Consider the following 24,088-nt stretch of genomic DNA (forward strand, 5'->3'; position numbering starts at 1 on the left):
TCCCGCAGGCAGAACCCTAAAGCAGTGGCGGGAGGGGCGGGGCCAGGGGAGAGGGGCGGGGCCAGGGGAGCGGGGCGGGGCCAGGGGAGCGGGGCGGGGCCAGCTCTGCGGGCGCTAAGTCTTTCTGATGACCAGCGTTTCCGAGGAAGAAGAAGTTTCTAAACAGTGGTTTCACCGAAACGGAACGGTTGCAACCCACGGGAAGCCCAGATTTAGTGCCCGGCCACCGAGGACGACGTCAGGAGCGGCGGGGTTAGGGAGGGTGCCCCACGGGTACACGCCTTCCAGGGCGCCGGCCCCGTCCGGCGTTCTCGCCACAGCTCGGCCCCTGGTGCAGCTACGGAATGGACGGTGGGGGGCAAACGGGAGGGTCCCCGGAGACGGGCCGTCGTGCCCTGGGCACCGCGAGCTGTCTGGGGGGCTTCCTGCTGCTGGGGACAGAAAGGATGGCACCTTTAGGGGCTTCAATGAAGACGTCGTTGCCACCAGCAGCTCCCGGGCCTCTGTCCAACCTGAAACAACCTTGGCAGCGTCGGTAACAATTCCTCGCCTCCTCTTCCAGGAAGCCTTCCCTAAAACCCCCGGCCTGAGGAACCCTCAGACTAACGCTGCTGCTTCCCCCGCCAAGAATTATCTTCCTGAGCTAGTAAAGCACTTGAGATGCTGACACGTCCATGCTTTCAAGTAGCTCATACAACGAAAGCCCTTTGGTGAGAAGCCATAGCGTCCCAAAGCCTCCCACGACAGAAAAAAGTGGGACACGGAGCAAGACTCTTTCACATTGTATTTCATTGTGGTAAAAACAACCCAAAACAAAGCACAGCAAAGAACATTAACGGGACCATCATAGCCATTTTCAGGTGTGCATTCCAGCGGCCTGAAGCTCCAGGACTCGTCCTCCCTGCCTCTCTGGGAGACGCGAGTTCCCCTCCCCTCCCCTCCCCCGGCCCTGGGACCCCCCTTCCTGCTTCAGTTCCTAAGACTTTGATGACTTTAGATACTTCATACTGGGGTGAAATCAGACCCGGTGTGTCCTATAGAGAGTGGCTTTTTTTTTCTTAGTGTCATGGCCCTGGGGGACATGACATCCATGAGAGAAGACTTGTGACCGGGGTGCAGAGAGAGACTGGCCATTCCGTGAACTTGACCTCACACTTTCACACCAGGCTTGGTCTTTGAAATGTCAGAAGTGCTGAGCCCTCTGAGCCGTGGCCCAGGAAGGAGGAGCAGGCTTTCAGCGGCTGCCCTGTCCCCAGGGGGCACCTTCTCCTGGCCTGGTCTTGTTCCGAAGCTGAAGGGATGCTGTCACTGCCCGCCAGGGGCTTCGGGCCACGGGCTACCCCTTGGTGGGACACTGACAAGGCCTCTCCCATCCCCCACCCCATCAACCCCCTTCATAAGAAGGTCCGGAAGGCTCCCACCCTCGGGCATTAGGTCCACTTGCGTTGACTCGATTCGGTGAAAGGTAGGACCTCGGCCGTGGTGGCTCACCCCAGCTGTGTCGCTCCCAGAAGCAGAGTCCATTCCGGGGCACAGCCACAGGCCTAACCAGCTACCATGTCCTCAAAATAGACAACAGAGTAAACTGAGTTGAAAAGCACACTTCACCTGAGGACATTTTTTCATTGCTTTTAGAAAGCCAGGAAGGGAGAGACAGAAACGTCAGTGTGAGAGAGATACGTAGGCGCCCGGACCACCAGGGAATTGAACCCACAGCCTTTTGTTCACGGGAGGACACTCCAGCCAACTGAGACAAACCAGCCAGGGCTTGCACTTGTTCTTAAAGAAAATATTAAGTATTTTTTAATAAATTTTTAAAGATTTGATTTATTTTTAGAGAGGGAAGGGAGAGAGAAAGAGAGAGAGAGAAACATCAACGTGCAGTTGCTGGGGGTCGTGGCCTGCAACCCAGGCATGTGCCCCGACTGGGAATCAAACCTGTGATACTTTGGTTCCAGCCCACGCTCAATCCACTGAGCTACGCCAGCCAGGGCAAAATATTAAGTTTTGAAGAGCACACTGGATAAAACCAAAGCTTCAATTAACTCCTCAGTGATTTAGCAGGTTGCCTGTCTGCTGCGCTGACCGTTTTACTAAGTGATCCTCCTGCACACGGGTTTTGGGAGAATCGGTGTTCCCGCAGGGAAGGCTGCCTCTGGAAAGGGCTGGGCCCTGATCTGGGGAAGGATGGAGGCTGCCTGCCCCCTAGTGGCCACGGGGCTAATGACAAGGGCAGGGAGCGCTCACTCCACAAGGGCAACACCCCTCTTCCCATCCCCTCCCAGACTCTGGGCAGGAGGGAGAGGACCTGGGCTTCCAGCCGTCCAGTCGGCCAGGAAGACACGAGTGCTGCCCGCAACGCGGGGGCTGCCAGGCGCCGCACTCGCACTCGACGATTCCCAAGACCAATCCCCGACGCAAGGCGCTCCGTCTAATGATGAGAAGACACTAAACCTGTGGGGCTGAAACAGTGTGACGCGAGGTCCTGATGCGCTCACTGTAGGTGCCCTGGAGACAAAGAGAAAGCTCCCCAAGCTCTGCGAAATGGAGAAACGACCGAGTGGGGACAGACTCAGAAACAAATCCATGAACCGCCGGGGACTGTGGCAGGTCCCACAATGGCGGGGATGAGAAGGAGGAAGACGTCCCCGGGAGAGCTGTGTCTGCCCGAGGGCTGGGAGGGCGTACAGGACGTTCTCTGTGCAGAGGGAGAAGGGCAGCCAGGGCATCCGGGGTGCTGAGAGCAGCTTGGCGGTGGGGGGGGCGGGGGGTACAGAGTTGGGCTGGAGGCAGGAGGACCAGGTCCAGGCTACTGCAAGAGTCTAAGCCAGAAACGCGGAGGTGAACTAATATAGCGACGATGACCATGGATGGTGGGAAAGAGAACTGATCTGTGATCTATTTAAGGGAGGGAAACAATCACTTTAAAAAAAAAATTATACTTTTTAATTTTTATTTATTTTTATTTTTTAGCACTTAAACGTCTTTTTTTACAATTGTTCTTTTTTAAGATTTTTTAAAGATTTTATTTATTTATTTTTAGAGAGGGAAGGCGGGGGGGAGAGAGAGAGACATCAATGTGCGGTTGCTGGGGGCCATGGCCTGCAACCCAAGCATGTGCACTGACTGGGAATCGAACCTGCGATGCTCTGGTTTGCAGCCCACGCTCAATCCACTGAGCTACGCCAGCCAGGGCAAAACAGTCATTTGTAAAAGACAAACTCAGTGCTGCTGTGACGATGGTTCAGGCTGCCACGCTGAAGGGCGTGCTAGTCACAGCTAGACAGTGGCACTTCAGAAAAGCAATGTTATTACCTGTTTTACTTCAAAGACAAAACATGTGTTTACCACAGTTTGGGCAGATGGCAGTAAAGTGTCCTGTAACTAAATGTGTATATTTTGATGGTTTTCTGGTAGAATTAAATGTCTTATTCAAACAGAGTCCTTCTTTGTTACAAGAATTATTATTAACAAATGATAGGTTTCTTTTAAAACTTTTGCCTTGGCTGGGTAGTTCAGTTGGTTAGAATGTCGTCCTAACCAAGGTTGCAGGTTCGATCCCCAGTCAGGGCACTTAAAGAATCAACCAGTGAATACACCAGGACTATTGATGATATTCCAATTAAAACAAGTACAGACAGTAAAGAACACTGCTGTAGGTTAGAATTTTCAAAAATATTATGTACAAAAAAGAGCAAACAGAACAATGAATTTGGTAAACATAGAAACAGTTCACTCAGATTCAGGTCAAATCTGCTGCCCCCGGCAGGACCAAAAAGATACACTCTCCATTCTTGTCCCCTCTAAAATCCAAGTGTAGGATCTCCAACCTGCAGTGTGATGGAATTTACAGATGGGCCTATTGGAGCTAATGAGGTCCTGAGGATGGGGCCCTCATAATGGGATTAGTGGCCTTAGAAGAAGAAGACAGAGCCCTGGCTGGTGTGGCTCAAGGAATTGAGCACAGGCCTGCAAACCCAAAGGTTGCCAGTTCGATTCCCAGTCAGGGCACATGCCTGAGTTGCGGGCTGAGAGGCAAACCATCAATGTTTCTCTCATGCACTGATGTTTCTCTCCCTGTCTTTCTTTCTCCCTTCCACTCTCTCCAAAAATAAGTAAATAAAATCTTAAAAAGAAGACAGAAATTACACTCTCTCTCCCATGTGAGGACATGGAAGGCAGCTGTTTGCCAGCCGGGAAAAAAGCTGTGAGAAAATAATTTTGTGTTGTTTAAGCCACTGGGTCTGTGGTGCTTTGTTACGGCGGCCCAAGCAGACTAGGAAAGAGCAGGATGGGGGTGGGGGGCGGGAAACAATGAATGTGTAAATATGTGGAACAGCAATCAATGTCTGTCTGTCTGTCTGTCTCCGCCCCCTTCTTCCGCTCTCTCTAAAATAAATAAAAATAAAGTTAGAACCTTTAACTAAAGAAGAGACGCCATTTTCTGATTCACATGAAGGCCAGCGGTCACCCCGGCTCATTGGCTGTGGAATAGTCTGGGGTCACAGCACTTTCTCATGGCCTTCGGAGACAGGACAGTGACAGGCTGCTGTGTTCAGCCTGGGGACACTGAGTCTGAGATATGGCGACGGGGCAGGCAGAGAGGCCCAAAACGTCGTGACTCGGTCCTGTTTCCCATAAGTTACTCATGCCAACCCTCCCACCGAAAACAGCTAAAGGTCAAACAGAATAAAAATATGTTTAAATCTTTGCAAAAGTATCCAAAAACTGTCCTGGCCAGTGTGGCTCAGTTGGTTGAAGCATCATCCTGTAACTGAAGGGTTGTGGGTTCGATTCCTAGTCAGAGCACATACCTAGGTTGCAGGCTGGGTCCCCAGCTCACATTCCTTGGTCTGGGTGCCTCCAGAAGGCAACCAATCAGTGTCTTTGTAACTAGTTTCTTAAGAGCTCATTTATGACTACAATGTTAACCATATCTCATGCATTGCAAATGAAATATCATGTTTTTGTTATTTTACTGTGCTGTTTGATTTCTTGGCTGTAAGCAAGTTGTGTCTTGAAATATAATTATTCTGTTTTTTAAAAGAAGAAGAAGAAGAGGAGGAGGAAGGCGGCAACCAATCGATGCTTCTCTCTCTCCCTACCTCTCACCCTAAAAGCAATGAAGTTATGTCCTCAGGTGAAGATCAAAAACAAAAAAAAGTATCCAAGAACAATAAGGCAATAAGAAACCACCAGACCAAAGCAAGAGCATGTCACCGTCTTGGAAAATGAGAACCTTTGCTTTGTAGCCTCCTTGGGAGAGGAGACTGGAAACTGAAGTCCAGTGGGAAGTGTCAGAGCAAAGGGGTACGCTCAGACCCAACGTGCACCAGAGGGCGCCACTGTCCCATTGGCATGTATTACAGAAAGTCTGGCGTCTCTCAGTATGCATCGTATTTTGGTTCTTTTTTAATAGAATGAATTTGATATATAACATGGTATAAATGTAAGATAGACATATTACTTTGATACATTTAATTTTAAAAATTTTTATTGATTGATTCTTTTTTTTTTAGAGAGAGAGAAAGTGGGAGAGACACACACATTGATTCGTTGCTCCACGGATTCATCCACTCATTGGTTGCTTCTTGTACGTGCCCTGACCAGAGATCAAACCTGCAACCTTGGCGTACGGGGACGACATTCTAGTCATCTGAGCTACCCGGCCAGGACCGATACATTAATATAGTGTATGATTGCCAAGACTCACTAGCAACGTCAGCCGTGTTGGGAAAATGGACTCTGTCCAAGGAATGCCATAAAGGGACAGTGACGAGTCACACCAATATCTTCCTCGGGGACTCCACGTGGCAGGGAAAAGAGAGAAGCACACGCTCCTAGCTGGTGTGGCTCCGTGGATTGAGCACTGGCCTGCAAACCAAAGGATCGCCAGTTCAATTCCCAGAGCACATGCCTGGGTTGTGGGCCAAGACCCAGTAGGGGGTGCTCGAGAGGCAACTACACACTGGTGTTTCTCTCCCTCTCTTTCTCCCTCCCTTCTCCCCTCTCTAAAAGTAAATAAATAAAATCTTTTAAAAAAGAAAAAATCCAGCCCCAGCTCCCAGGGCCTCTGCTGCAGAGCAGAGGCAGTCCCAGCTGTTGGGAGGAGCAGGGCTGGTGACAGGGCCGGGTGGGAGCCCAGGAGGGGGATGCTGCCCAGGGTGCCCGGCTGCACACGGGAGCTGACGCGCATCTCCCCGGGCCTGGGACACGGCCCGTCGCTGGCCCACCTGGTCTCTGCTTGTCACCACCCAGAGGTGACAGCCACCTCCAATCCATTAGTCTACTTACCTGAAAGCCTTTGGGTAACCAGCACCACCCAGAACCGCCAAAGAGAAGATTCTAGGCATGATATCTTGTATGTGCAAGATGCTTAGCAAGACTAGTGTAGCTCAGTGGATTGAGCACTGGCCTACAAAGCAAAGGGTCACCAGTTCGATTCCCAGCCAGGGCACATGCCTGGGTTGCCAGGTCCCCAGTAGGAGGTGCACAAGAGGTAACCACACAGTGATGTTTCTCTCCCTCTCTTTCTCCCTCCCTTCCCTTCTCTCTAAAAATAAATAACATATTTTTAAAAGCTGCTTTGAGGGCATAATCCTCAGACACACTGCCTGGGGTCAGGGTTCCTAGAAGCAGAGCTTGAGACAAGGATGCTGTTTCAGGAGACCAAGAATGTCTTCGGGAGGTGCTCTCTGCAGAAGGGGAGCACCAGCCGGGGAGGAAAGGGGCCAGGTGGGTCATCTGGTCCCTGAGGAGCTCTGAGCTGCCCCCTGTGCGGGGGTGGGGTGAGCTGGGGCAGCCCCTCAGGCTGGGCAGGACGAACCAGTGGCAGCCGACACTCAGCCTTGAAAGGGCACCAGCAGCCTCCACAGCAGGCACCCTCCCACTCGGCACAATTACCGTGAGAAAAGTGAGCTTGGCGGTGCTTCATGGGGGTCACGGGAGGGTGGAGAGGGAATCGGGGGTAGGGGAACCACTCCGGGGGAGCGGCCTGCATTTTCACCCAGGACGGGCCCTTTTCTGGGTCTCTCTCTCCTGCTCTCTGCTCAGTGGTGAGGGTAAATTCGAGTCAAGCCAGGCTGATGACTTGTGCTCCGGTCCCCAGGGTGGGCGGGGTGACCGTGGCCGGGACCCTGGACCGGTGGAGGCCCCACCTTGTCTCTACACACACCCCAGCCCCTGGCCTACCAGGTTTCCTTCTCCCCGCTTTGGGCAGCAGGGTCGGAAAGGGAGGCGGACCAGCGCCGTTGGGCAGAGCACCGGCCCCCGCGCGCCGCCTGGGGCTCTTGTTGAAACGCAGTGGCTGCCCTGGGGTCGGGAGTGGGGCTGCACTGGGCATCAGTAACAAGTCCCCGCGAGGGCGGCGCTGCTGGTCAGTCAGGAGCAGGGCTGTTGGCGGACCACCCGGCTTCCTCTCACCTCCTGCAGCCTCTGCTTTGCCCCTGGTGAACGGTCCCTTCCCCACTCTGGACCCACGGGCTCCAGGAGGAGCTGACCCCGTGGCAGTGGCACGTACCCAGGCCTGGCCATTCACAGCGCTGCAGTCCCCCTGGCCTGGCCCGGCCGCCGGGGTCTGGTCAAGGGCATGGACCAGTTCAGACCATCTGGAGCGGGCCCTGCAATTGGTTCAGACGGCGAGGGGCGGGACCGAGCCCGGGCAGGCAGGGGCTGAGCTGCTGCCCACTCCTTCCTGCCCTGCGAGCTGGGAGGCAGCCGCCACGGGGAAGAGCTGAGCCGAAGAGGGGCTACGTCCTGGGTGTCAACCATCAAGTCACTGCCCTTCTCAGTGACACGAGCCCCCAGTTCCCTTCTTGGGTGGCCGGTTTGAGTGCAGCCAGGGTCCTGCCTGATTCGCCCCCCACAACACCAGGTCCTCAAGGTACGACCCTCCTTGGCAGATAGACACAATCAAGGCAGCCGAAAGTCTGAGCCAAAGAGCCAGGCACAGAAGGAAGGTTCTGGAATGAGCCTCCGCCAGGACCAGGCCCGGCCCCAGCGCCATCAACAGGAGGGAGTCCCTCGCTCAGGCCCCAGCTCCCTGGCGGTGGGCCCGACACAACTGTGCGGTCCAGCGCTCTCTGCCACAGGAGCCTCGTGGGAGGCGAAGCGAGTGGTCAGCTCAGCGCCAGGGGCACCTCAGGCATAGGACGCTGGTGACGCTGCCGCGCTTTTCAGCACACACAGCTCATGCTCACGCGTGACTCTCACAACTCCGTGGGTAGGAAGAGCGGGACTTTTTCTGTGTCACAGATGGGGAGATTAAAGTAGGGACAGCTATGGCCACGCCTCCTGGTGCAGACAGCCCTCTAGCCCGAACCCCTCCGCGGCGCACCTCTCAGGTGCCCATGGGGAGCATCTCGGCCTCACTGTGGGCGGAGCAAGCGGCTGGGACTACTTCCTGGGGACCCCACCCCGTATCCATTACCCGACTCCACACCGCAGTCATTAGGCCGGGGGGTGGGGTGGAGGTGGGGGCACTGAGCTTATCCGTTGCAGGCCCTTTGGAGTTATGCTTCCTACAGCCCACGTGACCTTGAACGAGACCCCCTCAAGCAATGATGGAGGTAGCTGGAGGCCCCCACCCTGCTCCAGCTGAGCCCCAAATGACCACTCCTCACACCAATTGATGTCAGCAGAACATTTATTCCACTCGGTCATCGCATTGGGTGTCAGTGACCAACGGGAATGTCCAGCCTGGATGACTATTGAAGCACAGTCATGCGCAGCCTTGGGGGGCGGTCCCTCCTGTCCCACTGCCCCAGCTATGGATGGGACCTTCGGCCTCCTATGGCCATGATTGCCCCAGGGCGGGGAAGCCCACAGCCAGTGAAACGCCCCACTGTGAACTAACATGCCCCCTCCCCGCCCGCACCTCCCACCGCACGCCCCCTACGGCCTCCAGCACTTGGTCCACGAGCCAGTCAGCAAGTAAGTACGTGCCGAGTGCTGAGCCCAGCCCTGTGCTAGTCCCTGCTGGGGTTCAAGAAGAAATGACGTGTCCCTTGCCCTCAGGAAGCTCACAGTGTTGGAAATTTAAGACACCCTCACTTAACGCGTGCGGGCGCGCGCACACACACACACACACACACACACACACACACAGGAAGCTGGAGTGTAAGGCTGCATGCAGTCCCCAAGGGGGCGCTGGTGAGTTAACACAGACACTGCAGAGCAGGAAGGGGATGTGGGCTGGGCGGTCGGGGGGAGCTGGGCTGCTGCAGAAGAGGGTGCGGCGGGCGGTGGGCGGGAGCCGCACATTTCAGAGAGATCCCAAGGAAGCCTGAGGCAGGAAGGGGGGCCGCACAGGTACAAGCTGGGGGAGGGGAGGGATGAACAAACTGACAATCAGCGGGGGTGAGTCTGTGAGGTTCCCTCCACACTGGAGCAAGGAGAGCTCCAGGAGCCAGGAATGCCGGCGCTCTCTCTCTGATCTCCCCAGAGCGGGTTGTCACCCTAGGACAAGGCACATGGCAGACAGGCCTCCCGACAACCCTGACCACACGCAGCCCAGCCCTGGGACCACCCCCACCCCCCACCTAAACCCAAGGCCTGCGTGACCCCCACAACGCAAAGCCCCGGGCTTTTATCTCAATGCTGTGACGAAAGGCCTCTCCCCACCCACAAGGGTTTCCCTCCCTAAGTGCAACCAGCTTCGTGAAGTCTGGTTGTCGCTGGTGAGTCACACCTTTTCTGATGGGCAGCTCATACGAGGGAGGCCAGGAAGCTAGCTCCAGGCCAACTGCTTGGGCATAAAGACGGAGGAGTCTGGCCCATGCTGGTGGACACTGGGACACACAGAAGCCCCTCTGCCAGCCTCTCTCCCTGCCTGGAGCTGGCTGGCACCAGGAGCAAGACGGCGTCTCCCTTCCCAGCCTACCCCACACCGTACTCGGCCGAGGCCGAATGCCTGGGCATGGCCGCCGGACGTAGGACTCCTTCTCCCTGGGGCTGACTCGGCCCAAACTGCTGCTTCACCCAGCGTCCACACAAGGTCCAGCTTTCTCCACCTTCACGGTGAGCCAGGAGCCCGGGGCTGCGCCAGCAAGCCCGCAGCCTGGGCCACACAGCCAGCAACCCCAAAACGGGGAAGGGCAAGGCCAGGCCACGGTGCCTCCAGCAACGTCTAGGGAGCGATGGAGGCCCCAGACCCCTGAGGCCCTGTTCCTTAGATCTGGAAGAAGAGAGTCGCTAAGAGGGTCCCCTCCTCAGAGTTCTTTATTCCCAAACAAGGGAAGGAGGACCGGCGGGGGAGGGAGGGATGCTACTGTGTGGCGGTCCCTCTGGGTCAGGCACGGACAGGGTGGCGGGTTGGGGCCCGGGGCTGGGGTGCTCCTGGTGCTGCTGGTAGGGTCTTCCATCTCTGTGAGTAGGCGCGTTTTCCAGGGGAGCAGGTCCACAGCCTCTGTCAGTTCATCGAAGGGCTTCACGCCCCCAGGGGTGCGAGGAACCTCTGCTGAAAGGCCAGCGGAGCCTGCTCGTGGGTGTTCACACCGGGAAGGCCGTGCCTCGAGAGCCAGGTCTGCTAGCCGCGCGCCGCGCGCTGTCAGGCCGGCCACCTCCCAGCTCCGGAGGCCAGGCGGGGGTGGAGAAGCCAGCTCTCCACACAGGCGTGGTCCCTGCCGCCACTCGAGAGTAGAGGCCCGTGGCCAGACAGCCAGGCGGCCGGGACAAGCTCTTCCCTGGACGCGACTCCGGGCGGGCTCAGGGGGTCTTCCCGCCGGGGAACGGAACCTGTCCCCAGTGCTGGGCTCCACCAGTCCCCTTGCTGTCACTGCAGGGCACCTCCCGAGGTAGGTCTTCTTAGGGTGCGTGTCCTCATGCCGGGGTGCAGGCCCGCGGGGTCCCCACTCCTGGTGTCTGTGCCCAGATGTGCCTTGCACACTGCCCAGAGGTCTTGCCCGCTCCGCATCTGTTCACGGAGACAGAGGCAGGGTCGGGTCCGGGGCCATGACCCAGCCCTGCCTGGCCACCCCTCTGGGGCCAGGAGAGGGCAGTCAGGTGGGCCACCCGTACCTGTCCTCGGGCACCAGGATCACTCATCCATCCAACAGATGAGGTGACTTGGCTTCAGGACATTTTGGTGACCGGCCCCAGATGTCCCCGTTCCCAGTATAATCTCTCAATCTCTGCCACTAAGTAGTGGACCATGTTGCCACGGCCACCTAGGGGTGGCAGGCAGAGGGCGATGATCCCAGAGCAAAGCCCTGAGGGAGGCCAGAGGGCGGGGCCGGGCCTGCAGCACTGAGCACAGCACCGGGCCTGGGACCGGGGCTCTGTGAGCGCAGGTCCTCTCCCAGCCCCAGTGTCCTTCCTCCCCACCCACCACCGTGGGCACCACCTCCCCTTCGGGGCGGCCACTCCACCCAGTTATGCCCTGCCCGGGCTCCCCACACAGTCCCTGGTCCCACCCCCGCATGCCCACAGCTCTGTTTCCCCACCAGTGAGAGCCTCTCTAAGGGCGGTGGGGTAGAGACGAGGGTCTTGGGGTCCAGAAGCCAAAGAAGGACCCAGGCTTGCACCGAGGTCCCACTAAGTGCCTTGGGGCAAGCGTGGCTGAGCCTCAGTTTCCTCATCCTCCAAATAGCTGCACCTCGGAGCGCCACGGCGGGCTCAGAGGCCCCAGGGAAGGCCTGGCTATGCCCATTCTCATGGCACGCCCTTGGCCACGCCTCCCGGGGAGGTCCTCAGGGGCTCTGACCCTCGAGGCTCCTGCCCGTCCCACTGAGGCCCAGCCTCCCAGGGCCTCCAGTTCTTGAACTGGTCGTCTGAGATCGCTGCACCCTTGTTAGTGTCTCCTCGCCCTGGCCACAGAGTCCTTTGCAGGGCAGATGTGACCCTCTGCTATCAGGGGCGGGTGGGATAGCACCCCTACTCTCCCTGGGGCCCCTCTCTCCATCCCCAGGACCTAGTTCAAACTAATAAATGGCCTTGGGTGACACCAGTGACTACACCCACCCCCACCCCTGCACTTTATAGTCTGTCCCCTGTGATGGCCCTCGTCCCCCTAGGTGAGCACCAGGTGTGGCACCTCCGGGGACAAGGCCTGTGTCTGTGCCCCTTCCAGAGAGCCCAGCCCAGCCGCACGCGGGGCCTGGCACACAGCACAGCTTGAAACAGGCTCTGGACCAGCCACGTCCCCCTCTCTTGGCTAGTCACGGCGGTGACAGCCCTCACCGCACCCCTCAGGCTTAGCCCCCACTCACAGATGAGCACACTGAGACAGGGCGTGAAATGACTTCCCGCGGGCGCCAGATGGTAAATGCTGGGGCTGGATGACCTGGGCCCGGGCGCTGCGGTAGGTGGCCATCTCCATGTCGCTTTCTGCCCCGACAGCTCTGTTAAGGAAGGTGTAGTAAGAAGCTGGTCACAGAGACCTACCACAGACCAGTGAGCCCACCCCCACCCCCACCTGCCCCCTCCCCGCAAGCCTGACAGCGGCTTTGGCCCGGGTCTCACCTGCTCTTCCCAGGCCGAGCCATCCTGAGGAGGAAAGCCAGCGCAGGGGCCAGGAGCAGCCCTGTGCAGCCAGCCCCAGCGTCCGCAGGGAGGGGCAAAAGAAGGCCACGGAGCAGGGCGGCCCACTCCTCCGAGACCCCCAGCCAGCCCTCCCCATCTTCCGGGATCCCATCCAGAGGGGGGACCGCAGCCCAGCGCCACCTCCAGGCCTCACAGATGCGGCTCGGGGGCGGGAAACAGCCGGCCCCAGGCCAGGCGCGCATCATAGCACGCGGCCTAAATGGGCCGCCGCCGCCGCCGCCGGGCCCTCGGGCCCGTGGCCGTGGCTTCGCTGGTGGGTCTTGAGCGAGCCCTCGCGCGCGAAGCTCTTGCCGCAGCGGGCGCAGAAGTAGGGCCGCCGCTCCCCGAAGACACCGGGGCGGCGCGGGTGCGGGGCCGGCATACGCGCGTGGGTGCGCTGGTGGTTGAGCAGGAAGCGCGGCTCGCGGAAGCAGCGGCCACACTGCGCGCACTGGTGCGGCTTCTCGCCGCTGTGGATGCGCTGGTGCGTGAGCAGGTTCTGCTTGAGGCTGAAGCAGCGCCCGCACTCGGGGCAGGGGAAGGGGCGCTCGCCCGTGTGGGTGCGCTGATGCACCTCGAGGTTGTGCTTGACGCTGAAGGCCTTGCCGCACTCGGGGCACACGAAGGAGGCCGCGCGGCCCGCCCCGGCGTGCGCCTTCTGGTGCCGCACCAGGCTGGGCTGCTGCGAGAAGGTCTGGCCACACAGCGGGCAGCGGTGGGACTGCTCCTCCGCGGGGTGGTGGATGACCAGGCCTCGCTCGTCCCCCAGACCTTCTTCCCCGTCCCCCGTAGGGGACCCGCCCCCGGAGGACGCCAGCTCGGTCATGGGCACTCCCAGCTGCAATCACCAGCCCCTGGGGAGGCAGAAGCAGAGAGAGGAGTCAGGGGGGACCTCTGTCCTCCAACAGCTTCCAGCACCCGCCCCTTCACAGTCTTGCTCAGGCCGGTGTTTCTCTGCTAGATGCCCTTCTTTCTCCTCTACCCCTCCACCACATCCTGCCCCTCCTTCACGCCCTTCTGAAGTGCCACCTCCTCCTGGAAGCCTTCCATGACCCCCCGCGGCCCTGTCCTGTGCCCCTCACTCATCACACTGCATTCGTGTCAGGCCACCCTGTCTTCTCGCCTGTGAGTGCCTCAAGGACAGCAGCGGCCTCCGCCTTCATCCCCCGCACCGCGCCCCGCGCCAGCGGCACAGGCATTGCACCAATGCTGATGGCTAGTGTTCAGGGGCTCCTCAAATTGCAAGTTACCCTGCACCTGGGCACATCTCATCTCTCCACCCCACTTCTCAAGAGCAGGCAGGGAGGTGCACCCCAGTCTGGAGGGAAGGGTAGGGAATGGTTTAAAGTTTTTGTTGTTGTTGTTTTTTTTTTTGCAAAGCTCAAAGGAAGGAACAAAACAAAAACCCTTGAACCTGAAAGTAGCCTCAGTTAGACACTCAAGGCAGCAGCTCTTTGTTTAGCAAAATGGGGCCTGGGAGAGGCCTGTTTGCAAGTCACAGAACCCGAGTGTGAGCTCGGGGCGAGGGGGGGGGGTGCGTGTCTCAGCTCCACTCCTCTCCGTGTGCCCACAGCAAAGCCTGGCCCAGGCCGAATAGTGCTCAGTATGCAACAAGCGCCCCCGAGTGCAGAGTGCAGCACTGTCCGTCCACGCTGGTTCTCCTAAGGGTTCTCCCCCACCAGGCCACTGTGTGGCTCTTAAATTGTTTCCCACTGTCCTTGCAACAGCCCTGAGGAAGGGGCAGGGCTCACTGAACCCCAGTTTGCGGATGAGGTGGGGACACTGAAGCTCAGGGAGGTCAACTGACTTGCCCAAGGTGAGGCAGGACTAGGCCCTGGTTGCCTGACACCCAGTCAAAAGCTCATCTCAGCTCACTGGCTGGCTGCTCACCAAAGACACGCCCCTGGAAATAGACAACAAGACCACAGCCATCATCCCAGCCAGGCACAGCCATCGATACCCAAAGGGCCACTGCTCCCACAGGGCACTGCCTGCTGCCACCACCCCCGCGCCTCCAAATACCCTGAGCGCCTGCTCCTCCTGCAGAGCACGGAGGCCTACTCCATCCAGAGCGCCAGAGCGCCAGAGCTGGCCACTCCCCGGCCCTCCCCCACCCCAGCGGGGAGGCTGGCTGGCTGGCCCTTCCCCTGGACCTGCACGCAGGCCTCTGCACACTTGCAGATCCCACTGCTTACTGCGGCCCCAGTCCCTCTGGGGAGGGGGGCCTCCGAGACGCACCCTCTGCCCCCCCCCCGGGCCTGGGTGGAGCACCCTGGAGAGGGGCGCGGTTCTACTTGCAGTAGACCCACCCCACCCACAAGTGTTTCCCCCCCGCGGCTGCACTAACATAGGCAAAGGCAGAGCATCACAGAACCCTGGGCCAGTCTCAGCCTGGCCTCGTCACTGGGCAGCCTTCCCTCTCTCCCCAGTTACAGCCCTAACCAAGACCCGGTCCGCCCAGAGGGTCCTAGGCCGTGGCCCCCGCGCCCCAAGTTTCTCCAGCCTGTCCCACACTCACAGCCCAGACTGCGCCCCTGTTCCTCCGGTCTCCAGCAGTGACTCCTTCCTCTAGAGTCTGCGCTGCCCAACGCAAATACGGTAACTCGCCCGCAGCGCCTCCGCGCCCCTTCTCCCTCGCCCCCATACAGACGGCCAGCCTCCCACACCGCTGTTCTTATCAAACAGCTGCATTAATCAGAAGAGCTGACCCCACCCACCCGACCCCGCTTTCCCCCCGCACAACCTTGCCAACTCCTGGGGCCAGAGTGACCCCGGAGGAATATGGTAAACTCTGCGTCGCAACCCCACCCCTCTGAAAATACGTAGGCCTCCCACCCTGCTGCCGCAACCCATCCCACCACGCTGCAAGCCCCGGCTCCCTTAGGGAATGAATGCAACCCGCCCCCATCCCCCGCACCTCCCACTCCCGCAGCGCTCCGGGGTAATCACGCAACCCTGGAAAAATACGTAATAAAGTCGCAGCGCTCCCCACTCCCGGAAAGGGCCTGCGCAGCTCCCAGCAAATACGGTAGCGCGCCCGCAGTGACCCGCCCCCAAGGGTCCGGCACTGGCCTAGATAAATACGGTAACCTCCCGCCGCGGCCCCAGCCCCGCCGGCCCCGGACTCACGTGGCGCCGCCTCCCGAGCCCTCCTCTCCGCCGCCGCCGCGCCGCGGTCGCCCCAGTCGCTGCAGCCGCACAGCAGCCCCGTGAGGCTGGGAGGTCTAACTCGCCCACAGCCCGGCTGGCAGAGAAAGGAGGGCCGCGAGCCCTGCGCCCGCCGCCCAGGAGAGGGAGCCAGGTGGGGGCTGGTTCCGGGAATGTCACCCCAAGTTCCCCAGCCCCCCTGCCCCAGCCACTCCCATTTCAGGATTCCTGAGACCCCAGTTCAGCAGGTAGCGCCTCGTCCGGAGGCGGGGCTCCCCTAGCGGCCCACCAACCGCCCCAGCGCCTAAGAAAAGGGCTTGGGGCTGGAGATATGAAACCTTCCCTTACAGGCGAGTGAAGGGGGTGAAGGCAGCCTTTGGGGCGCGTGACAGGGACGGGCGGGGGGGGGCGCCGACCTGGGTGGGAGCCAGCAGTGGGAGGGGCAGCCGGCAGCTTTGCCAAAGCCTACCCCCGTGTGCCAGGTCAGAAGAAATCACACCCCTATTGTCCCTCCTCCTCAGAAGTGGGCCCAGAGATAGCTCATGCAAGACCCGGCTTAACACCCAGGGGTGGCAGCTGGTGTGGACAGGGCCGGGCTGAATTCCGGTTCCCAACTGTCGTTAAGGAGTGCGGCGCCGTACCTACACACCCCTTGTCTCTTTACAAAGCCTTTCCCAGCTGTTCTCCCGTGGGAGCTTTCCAACACCGTGTGCTGTCTAGGTTAGACAGGCGTTATTTTCCCATTTCATAGATGGGAAAATAAAGCCAAACGGAGGCACTGAGTGGCTTCCCTGCGGCTGGGACCCACCGCCCTGAGCTGCAGAGCCCAACCGGAAAGTCAGGCCCACCCCCCGCCCCAGCAAACTGTCCCCAGCCACGCTGGTACCACCGAGACCCCGAAACCTGGCGTGACGCCCACTATCGGAAGTGGTGATCCCATCCAGAGTGAGGAAATGCCTCAGAATCTGCGTGTCGTGTACGGAAACCGAGCCCCGAGGGGGGAGAGACCGTTTAGAGTTAAAAGCGCCAGAGGGACATGAACTAGCCTTGTGCTCCGTGGCCCCTCCGTAGCTGCCAGGTCCGGGAGCAGTTGGGGTTCCACGAGACTCAGGCAGTTGGGATTCCGCAGGGCAGGGCTCCCAACAGCAGGCGGGGATGTGGCTGTCCAGGCGACATTCTCCCGGCCTCACAGGGTCGTCCCCCCCCCCCCCCGCCCCTGAGAGCCTGGGAGCTGAAGGGCTCCAGGTTAGGGTCAACGGGGCAGAAAACCACACCCTACTCCCAACCCCAGACCGGACCGTCAGCATTCACAGCTTGCCCCGCGGACTGCCTCTCCCAAAGGTCCACCCTGGTCACTCTCAGCCTCTCGAGGACCAGGGCCTGTTGTCCACTGTGTTCCAGAGGCCCCTGACCAAGGCATGTGGGATTTTATGAGTCAGGTGCCCCAAGGAGACTGGAATTTCTAATAGAGGCAACAGAGGGAATTCCGGGAGCCCAAGAACTGAGTCCAGCAGGAGAGATGGCGCCCAGGGCCAAGGGCAGAGTGTCCATGACATCGACAACGTGACCCCTAACCACGGGAGACACCCCACAGCCACCCTCTGCCCGGGTGCTGGAGCTCTGCTCATGGGACAGCCACCCTCCCAGCTCCAGGTCCTGTCGGAAGAGTTGTCATCTGCCAGAGTGGCCAGCAGTCATCTCTGCTGCACGCTAAATGGGGACACTTCTAAATGACCAGGTTTCAAAAGCAAAATCAATAATATGCCTGAAGATGTCACCCATATGTTTAGGAGTATTTTCTAGATAAGCTGGGCCGAAACAGAGAGGACAGGCACGCCGCAGGGCGGGGGCGGGGCAGGCTGACACGCCCACCTGAAACTCATGCCCGCCCCAGTGGGGAAGGCAGCTGCCCGAGGGCTCCAGGAGGCCTCCCTTCTCTGCTCTGCCCTGGTGGCTCCACTTCGTTTCTGTGGGTCACACACACACACCCCCTCCCCCATCTCCCCTCCGCCCTGCTCACGTGCGCTGCTGAGCACAACAGAATGGCCATGCGGGAACACGGTGCAAACGCAGCCGTGCTTCTTCCTACAGGCAGGGCCAGCGGCCAGCGTGGCGGTCACCACGGTTCCACAAGGTTCGTGGACCAGCCGGACTGGGGACCCCAACAAAGGCCTGGGCTGCTCACCACCACAGGGCCCAGAGAACAGATGGCCTGGGGCCCCCTGGTGGGTAGAGGCACCCTGTACCGTATCCCCCACCCCACCTTGGGGCACACCAGAGGGACAGCTATCACCCCATGTGCTCCCCCGGAAAGCTCCTGCTCCGCCTGCATCCCCAGGGCTTTGTGCGGCCAGGCAACTGCCTCCTGCGACCAGCCACTCCCAGCTGCCCGGATTGGACCTGATCACTAACATCCCTCTCCCTGTGCCGAAGTGAGGCTGGGAACCAGCCACTTTTGTCTTCCCACCAGGCCGTGAGCTTCAAAGGGCAAGGGCTCTGTTTTCAGCACCTCTGGATCCCAAGTGCCCGGCATGCACCAGGCCCTCCGTCCGTGTCTGCCGAGTGAATGCACGCACGCATGTCTGCAAACGACCCCGAGAGCTGCGGCGGCCAGCCAGGGCGCTGATGCGCGGAAGGAGTGAGAAGCAGCAGGCAGGCAGAACTGCACCCCAGGCGCAGCACCTTCGGGCTGAGAAACCTGCGGAGACCCGGGGGCAGGTGTGGGGCCCCGAGTGTGAGGTCGCATCTGCTCCGAAGTTCTCTTTCCTCTCAACTAAAACCCCAGACATGACCTACGGCATCAGTTCAGCCGAGCCCTTCAGCTTGCAGCAGGCCTACTGACCCCTGGGATGGGGGACGGTTCATTCCTTCCGGGGACTGAGCTCTGTTTGGGGAACCCCTTTCCTTCTCTGTCCACAGTACAACTCCTGCTTCTGCCAACGCCGTGCAGACAGCAATGGTGACAATAATGTCATCGCCATAATGACAATAGCCACCACTTACTGAGTTCCTGCTGTGTGCCGGGCACTGTAGGACACGCTTAAAGTAGGTTACCTGCCCGAGTGCCATAGCTTCAATGGCAAGGCCAGAATTCAGCCCCAGAACCACCTGACTCCATCCGCCATCCCCACTGACAAAAGAAAGCTCTTTCTACATTTGGGGGAGGGGAGGGGGAGGGGACAGGGAGAGACAGCATTTCTGCTACTTCTCAGTAGGAGCGTAATTCCTAGGCCTATGCAGTCTAATAGCCACATGAGGCTATTAATTAAAAGCAAATAAAATTTAAAATTCAGTTCTTCGGCCTCATTAGCCACTTTTTAAAATAAAATTTATTGATTTGAGAGAGAGAGAAAGAGAGAGGAAGAAACATTGATTTGTTGTTCCACTTATTTACTTATTCATTGGTTGGTTCTTGCATGTGCCCTGACCGGAGATCAAGCCCCACGCGTGACCGGAGGCCGTGGTATGGGACGGCAAACAGAGGACACTTCCGTCACCGCAGAAAGTTCCGCTGGACCCGCAGGTCTGGCACCACCCCCTGCAAACCTGAGTAACCTAGGGGACTCCTTTCTCTCGCACCCCAGGGCACAGGCTACCAAACACCATCCACTCCCCTCTCTTCTGCTCGGTGGTCCGTGGCGTGTCAGAGCAGCGGTATGTGGCAGCATACTATTCTCAGCCCCAGTGCCGCTCCTCATGACAGAAGGTCAAGGACGTTTCTTTACCAAACCCGACTACTTAAGAAAGAAAAAGTCCCGGCAGCATCCCTCACTCGGCGCAGGCACTCACGGCCAGGTCCCCGCTGGGCCCACTCTCTCCGGGTTCAGGGCTCCCTGCGGCGGTGCTGGGCAGTGGGCGCCCCCCCCCCCCCGCCCCCGCCTGGGCCTCCAAGCCCTCTCCCCGGGGCAGCTCCCTGGGGCTGGGCATGGGCGAACCAATCCCTCCCAAGAAGGCTGACTTGAAGTCCACGGTGTTTGCTGGAGCACAGCCATTTCCTGAGGACCTAAGTCAGTCGTCCGGCTCCCAGCCTGCCCCTAAAGCTGAACACAAGGAGGATGCGGGCGGCCCCAGGGCCCCAGCGCACCAGGCTCACGGGCCAGCTGGCAGCGTGGCCACGTGCTGCACCGCAGACCCACACCTACCCGGCCGTGGACAGGGTATAGGTCCTTAAGATTTGATTTCTTTACTCATGGCGGCTTTCTGTTCCCCTCGGCTACCTCTCATCTCAGCGCGCTCCTGAGCATTTTGAATTATGAACCACTAGGAGAGGTCTGACCTTCTTGTCTTTGATTTTACAGCGTGCCTCTTCCTGAACATTCTCTGACCTAGTTTCACTATGTTAAAGTGAAAGGCAATGGAAACGGACGTCAGCTAGGCCGGGGCTCCCTCGGAGGAGCCTGTGATCGCGACAGTGGGCGAGGCAAAGGCCAACGGGAGGCTGGGACCCGCCGGCCACCGGCAACATGGCCTGGTGCACCAGCACCGCCGTCCCCATCCCCCTCTCCTGTAGCACTGTGGCCGAGCTCACTGCCCTGCGGGGCGGCTGAAGGAGAGGAACATGCCAGCCTTGCGGAGGGAGCCAGGGCGGGCCCCCTTGTTCGGGAGCCGACCGTATAGATTACTCCAAGCTGTGTGTGTGGAAGCGATTTTTGGTGAGGGTCCGTGAGCTCCTCCAGGGCAGAGACTGTGATTGCTACTGACTGAATTGCGCGCGCCCCCACAAAATCCATATTTTGAAGCCCCACCCCCTAATGCGATGGCCGTGTGACGATGGGGCCTTTGCGAGGCATTAGGTGGACATGAGGCCGAGAGAGTGTGGGCTGCTCCTGATGAGATCAGCGTCTCTGTAAGGAGAAGAGAGACCACAGCCCTGTCCGGAACTCTCTCCCGCACCCCGCCACCACGCAAGGACACAGAAAAGGTGGTTGGTGGTCGGCAAGGCGGGAGCAAGCCCCCACCAGGACCCAAACCTGCCAGCGCCTCGGTCTCGGACTCCCCAGCCTCCAGACCGTGCGGCGTGAGTCAGCGGCCCGGGCCGACTAACCCAGGGGCTCACCCGTCACCGTGTCCCAGAAGCCCGACACAGTGCCTGTCGCACGCCAGGCTCAGTTCATGGTTCAGTTGCGTGCCATCGCCTGGCCTGGTCAGTGGGGCACGCACCCCGGTAATGCTTCACCCTGATGGACACGTGGCCGTGTCCTCACTGTGACCCGAAGCACCATTTGCGAGAGGGTTGGTCACCCGGGGTGAGGGGACCGCCATTCTCTTGACTCTGCTCGGAGGGGAAAGCTGCAGTTAGGGCTCATTAATGCTGCGTCCTACTGGCAGGGCTGTTTGACATCATGACACGATGGCTGAATGCAGGCCACTTGTGGAAGATGACACAGGCTACGGCCCAGAAACTCCCCAGCCTGTCTCTGTGGGGTCCGCCCGCCCAGCCCCTCAGGTGCCCAATTCCACGGGCTCCAGTGTTTCTGCAGGTCCTTTCTTGCAGACTGCGGCCCTCCAGAGGCATGGTACTCTGGGATGCCTTCCTGGAGGAGGTGGACTTGTTCAAGTCAGCAAAACAGCAGCAAATGACTCTTGAGCCTTCACCGCGGTTAAAGTAGGTTTTGATGAGGCCCTAGGCCTCTCTGAGCAGCGCAGGTGATGGGGGGAGGGGCCAGGCAGGCATGGCAGAGAGAGGAGCATCTAGGCCCAGTGAGGGTCAGAGGGGGGCCTAGGAAAACCCTTCTTTTCTTTCATATATTTTATTGATTATGTTATTACAGTTGTCCTATTTCCCCCCATTCATTCCCCTCCACCCTGCGCACCCCCTCCCACCCACATCCCCCCTGTAGTTCATGCCCATGGGTCATACTTGTAAGTTCTTTGGCTTCTACATTTCCCACACCATTCTTGCCCTCCCCCTATTTTCTACCTACCATCTACCATCTATGCTACTTACTCTCTGTACCTTTTCCCCCTCTCTCCTCCTCCCACTCCCCTGTTGCTAACCCTCCATGTGATCTCCATTTCTGTGGTTCTGCTCCTGTTCTAGTTGTTTGCTTAGTTTGCTTTTTTTATTTTAGGTGTGGTTGTTAATAACTGTGAGTTTGCTGTCTTTTTACTGTTCATATTTTTAATCTTTTTTTTCTTAGATAAGTCCTTTAACATTTCATATAATATGGGCTTGGTGATGATAACTCCTTTAACTTGACCTTCTCTGAGAAGCACTTTATCTGCCCTCCCATTCTAAATGAAAGCTTTGCTGGATAGAGCAATTGGGGATGTAGGTCCTTGCCTTTCATGACTTGGAATACTTCTTTCTAGCCCCTTCTTGCCTGTAAGGTCTCTTTTGAGAAATTAGCTGACAGTCTGATGGGAACTCCTTTGTAGGTGATTGTCCCCTTATCTCTTTCTGCTTCTAGAATTCTCTCCTTCATTTTAATCTTGGGTAATGTAATTATGATGTGCCTTGGTGTGTTCCTCCTTGGGTCCAACTTCTTTAGAACTCTCTGAGCTTCCTGGACTTCCTGGAAGTCTATTTCCTTTGCCAGATTGGGGAAGTTCTCCTTTATTATTTGTTCAGATAACTTTTCCACTTGTTGCTCTTCCTCTTCCCCTTCTGGAACCCCTACAATTCAGATGTTGGAAGGTTTAAAGATGTCCTGGAGGTTCCTAAGCCTCTCCTCATTTTTTTGAATTCTTATTTCTCCATTCTTTTCTGTTTGGTTGTTTCTTTCTTCTGGTCCACTCCATTGATTTGAGTCCCAGTTTCCTTCCCATCACTATTGGTTCCCTGTGCATTTTCCTTCATTTCACTTAGCATAACCCTTATTTTTTCATCTAATTTGTGACCAAAATCAACCAATTCTGTGAGCATCCTGATCACCAGTGCCTTGATCTGTGCATCTGATAGGCTGACTATCCCTTGGTCCCTTCGATGTATTGGCTCTGGAGCTTTGATCTGTTCTTCCATTTGGGTCTTTTTGGTCTGGTCCTGCCTGTTACATATGAGGGGCAGAACCTTAGGTGTTCACCTGGGCGGGGTAACCTAGTCACTGTGTTGTGACACTGTATCTGGAGGTGGGGTCAGAGAGGGAACAATGGTGCTTGCTCCGCTCTCATATTTCAGTCCCTTCCGCTGCTCCCCACAAGCAAATTGGGCCCTTCTGGTGCTGACCCCTAGGTGGGTGGGCTTGTGTACATTCTAGGACCCCGTGGGTCTCTCCAACGAAGTCTCCTCTGAGGGTGGGAGTCTCTCCCGGCACCTCAACCCCCACAGGTGTTTTCAATCAGTGCTTTTAGGCTTTATTTCCCAGCTCTGGGGCCCTGGGTTGCGCAGTCTGTCTTGCTCCCCATTTTCACCTGGTTTATCTGTGCGTGAATGTGTGACCATGGTCAGCCAGCGGCCTTGCACGCCTCACTGGGTCTGCCTGCCACTACCCCACGCCCAGAGTCCGCCAGCCACCGCCTGGGCACCTGGGAACTGCCAACCACTGCTTTTCCCTGCCGCAACCCCTCTCTGGCCCCCGACTCTGCCCCTCTTGCTGGTCTAGATGAATGGTTGTCAGACTTCCATACAGTTCAATTTTCTGTCAGATCTGTTTTTTTTGTTTTGTTTCTAAAATTTTGTTGTCCTTAATTTTGGTCGTGCGAGGAGGCACAGTGTGTCTAACTACGCCTCTACCTTGGCTGCAAGTGCAGGAAAACCCTTCTGACTGAGCTTCCGGCTGGTCCTGAGAGCTGAACTCTCCGATGGGCACGCCCTGCGCATCTGCACATAAGGTGTCACGTGCATGGTGCGTGACCCCAGACATGACCACAGTCAGAGCCCTGGCTGAACGCCAACCTCTACCAGTGCCGTGCTACCCAGGCCCGCTGGGCCATCGCCTCCACGCGTCTTTCTGTGACGCTGCAGGTGGAGCTCCTGCCGGCCGGAAGGGACTGCACAGAAACCGGACAGGGGCGAGCAGAGCCAGGCTCCTGGGGGAGGAGGCACGTCTCTGGGGTCACAGGCTCCCTCCCACCCACCGCCCCACAAGCCCGAGAGGCAGGCACAGTTCATCCTCCTACAGAATCTGCAAGGTCCCCCCCATTTCCCTCCCACCCATCCAACCCTGGCACCCCAACTCCCACCCTTCTCTACAGTTCCCTCCCCTCCTGAGGGAAGACGCTGGAGCCCTGGGTTCTTCGGTCAGCACCAGGGCTCCAGCCGCCCCTGCTCTGGAAAAGCCTGAGGAGCGACAGGCAGAGCGGGGCGTGGGGAGAGAGCGCTCCGTGCAGGAAGCGGGGGAAGAGCACTGGGCACGGGAGTGGCTGAGTGCTCAGCCAATGCTCCCTGTTGTGGTCCTGGGCACACGGATCCCTCAGAGCCCTCGCAGACCCGGAGTGCAGGAAGGGAAGCATAAAAAAAGACAACGAGACCACGTGAGACCGT

General features: G+C 58.4%; 1 protein-coding gene across 4 annotated transcripts; it reads right to left on the reverse strand.

Annotated features, from left to right (window-relative positions):
- Nucleotides 1–8,903: 8,903 nt before the first annotated feature.
- LOC123815200 (zinc finger and SCAN domain-containing protein 2) lies at nucleotides 8,904–15,947 on the reverse strand. 4 transcript variants are annotated; one of them, XM_045833430.1, is made up of 4 exons: nucleotides 15,649–15,947; nucleotides 12,460–13,373; nucleotides 12,207–12,338; nucleotides 8,904–10,912 (listed from the first exon to the last, which is right to left on the reverse strand). In XM_045833430.1, the coding sequence occupies exon 2, from the start codon at nucleotides 13,343–13,345 to the stop codon at nucleotides 12,722–12,724; it is 624 nt and encodes a 207-aa protein (XP_045689386.1). In that variant the 5' UTR covers nucleotides 13,346–13,373; nucleotides 15,649–15,947; the 3' UTR covers nucleotides 8,904–10,912; nucleotides 12,207–12,338; nucleotides 12,460–12,721. The 4 variants fall into 4 exon arrangements, with proteins under 4 accessions (XP_045689386.1, XP_045689394.1, XP_045689378.1 ...); XM_045833438.1 differs by lacking the exon at nucleotides 15,649–15,947 and adding an exon at nucleotides 15,437–15,508; XM_045833422.1 differs by lacking the exon at nucleotides 15,649–15,947 and adding an exon at nucleotides 15,038–15,193.
- Nucleotides 15,948–24,088: the final 8,141 nt, after the last annotated feature.

The sequence above is a fragment of the Phyllostomus hastatus genome, unplaced genomic scaffold, assembly GCF_019186645.2.
Source record: "Phyllostomus hastatus isolate PE091 unplaced genomic scaffold, TTU_PhHast_1.1 phas_contig_1021, whole genome shotgun sequence".
NCBI classification, from domain to species: domain Eukaryota; kingdom Metazoa; phylum Chordata; class Mammalia; order Chiroptera; family Phyllostomidae; genus Phyllostomus; species Phyllostomus hastatus.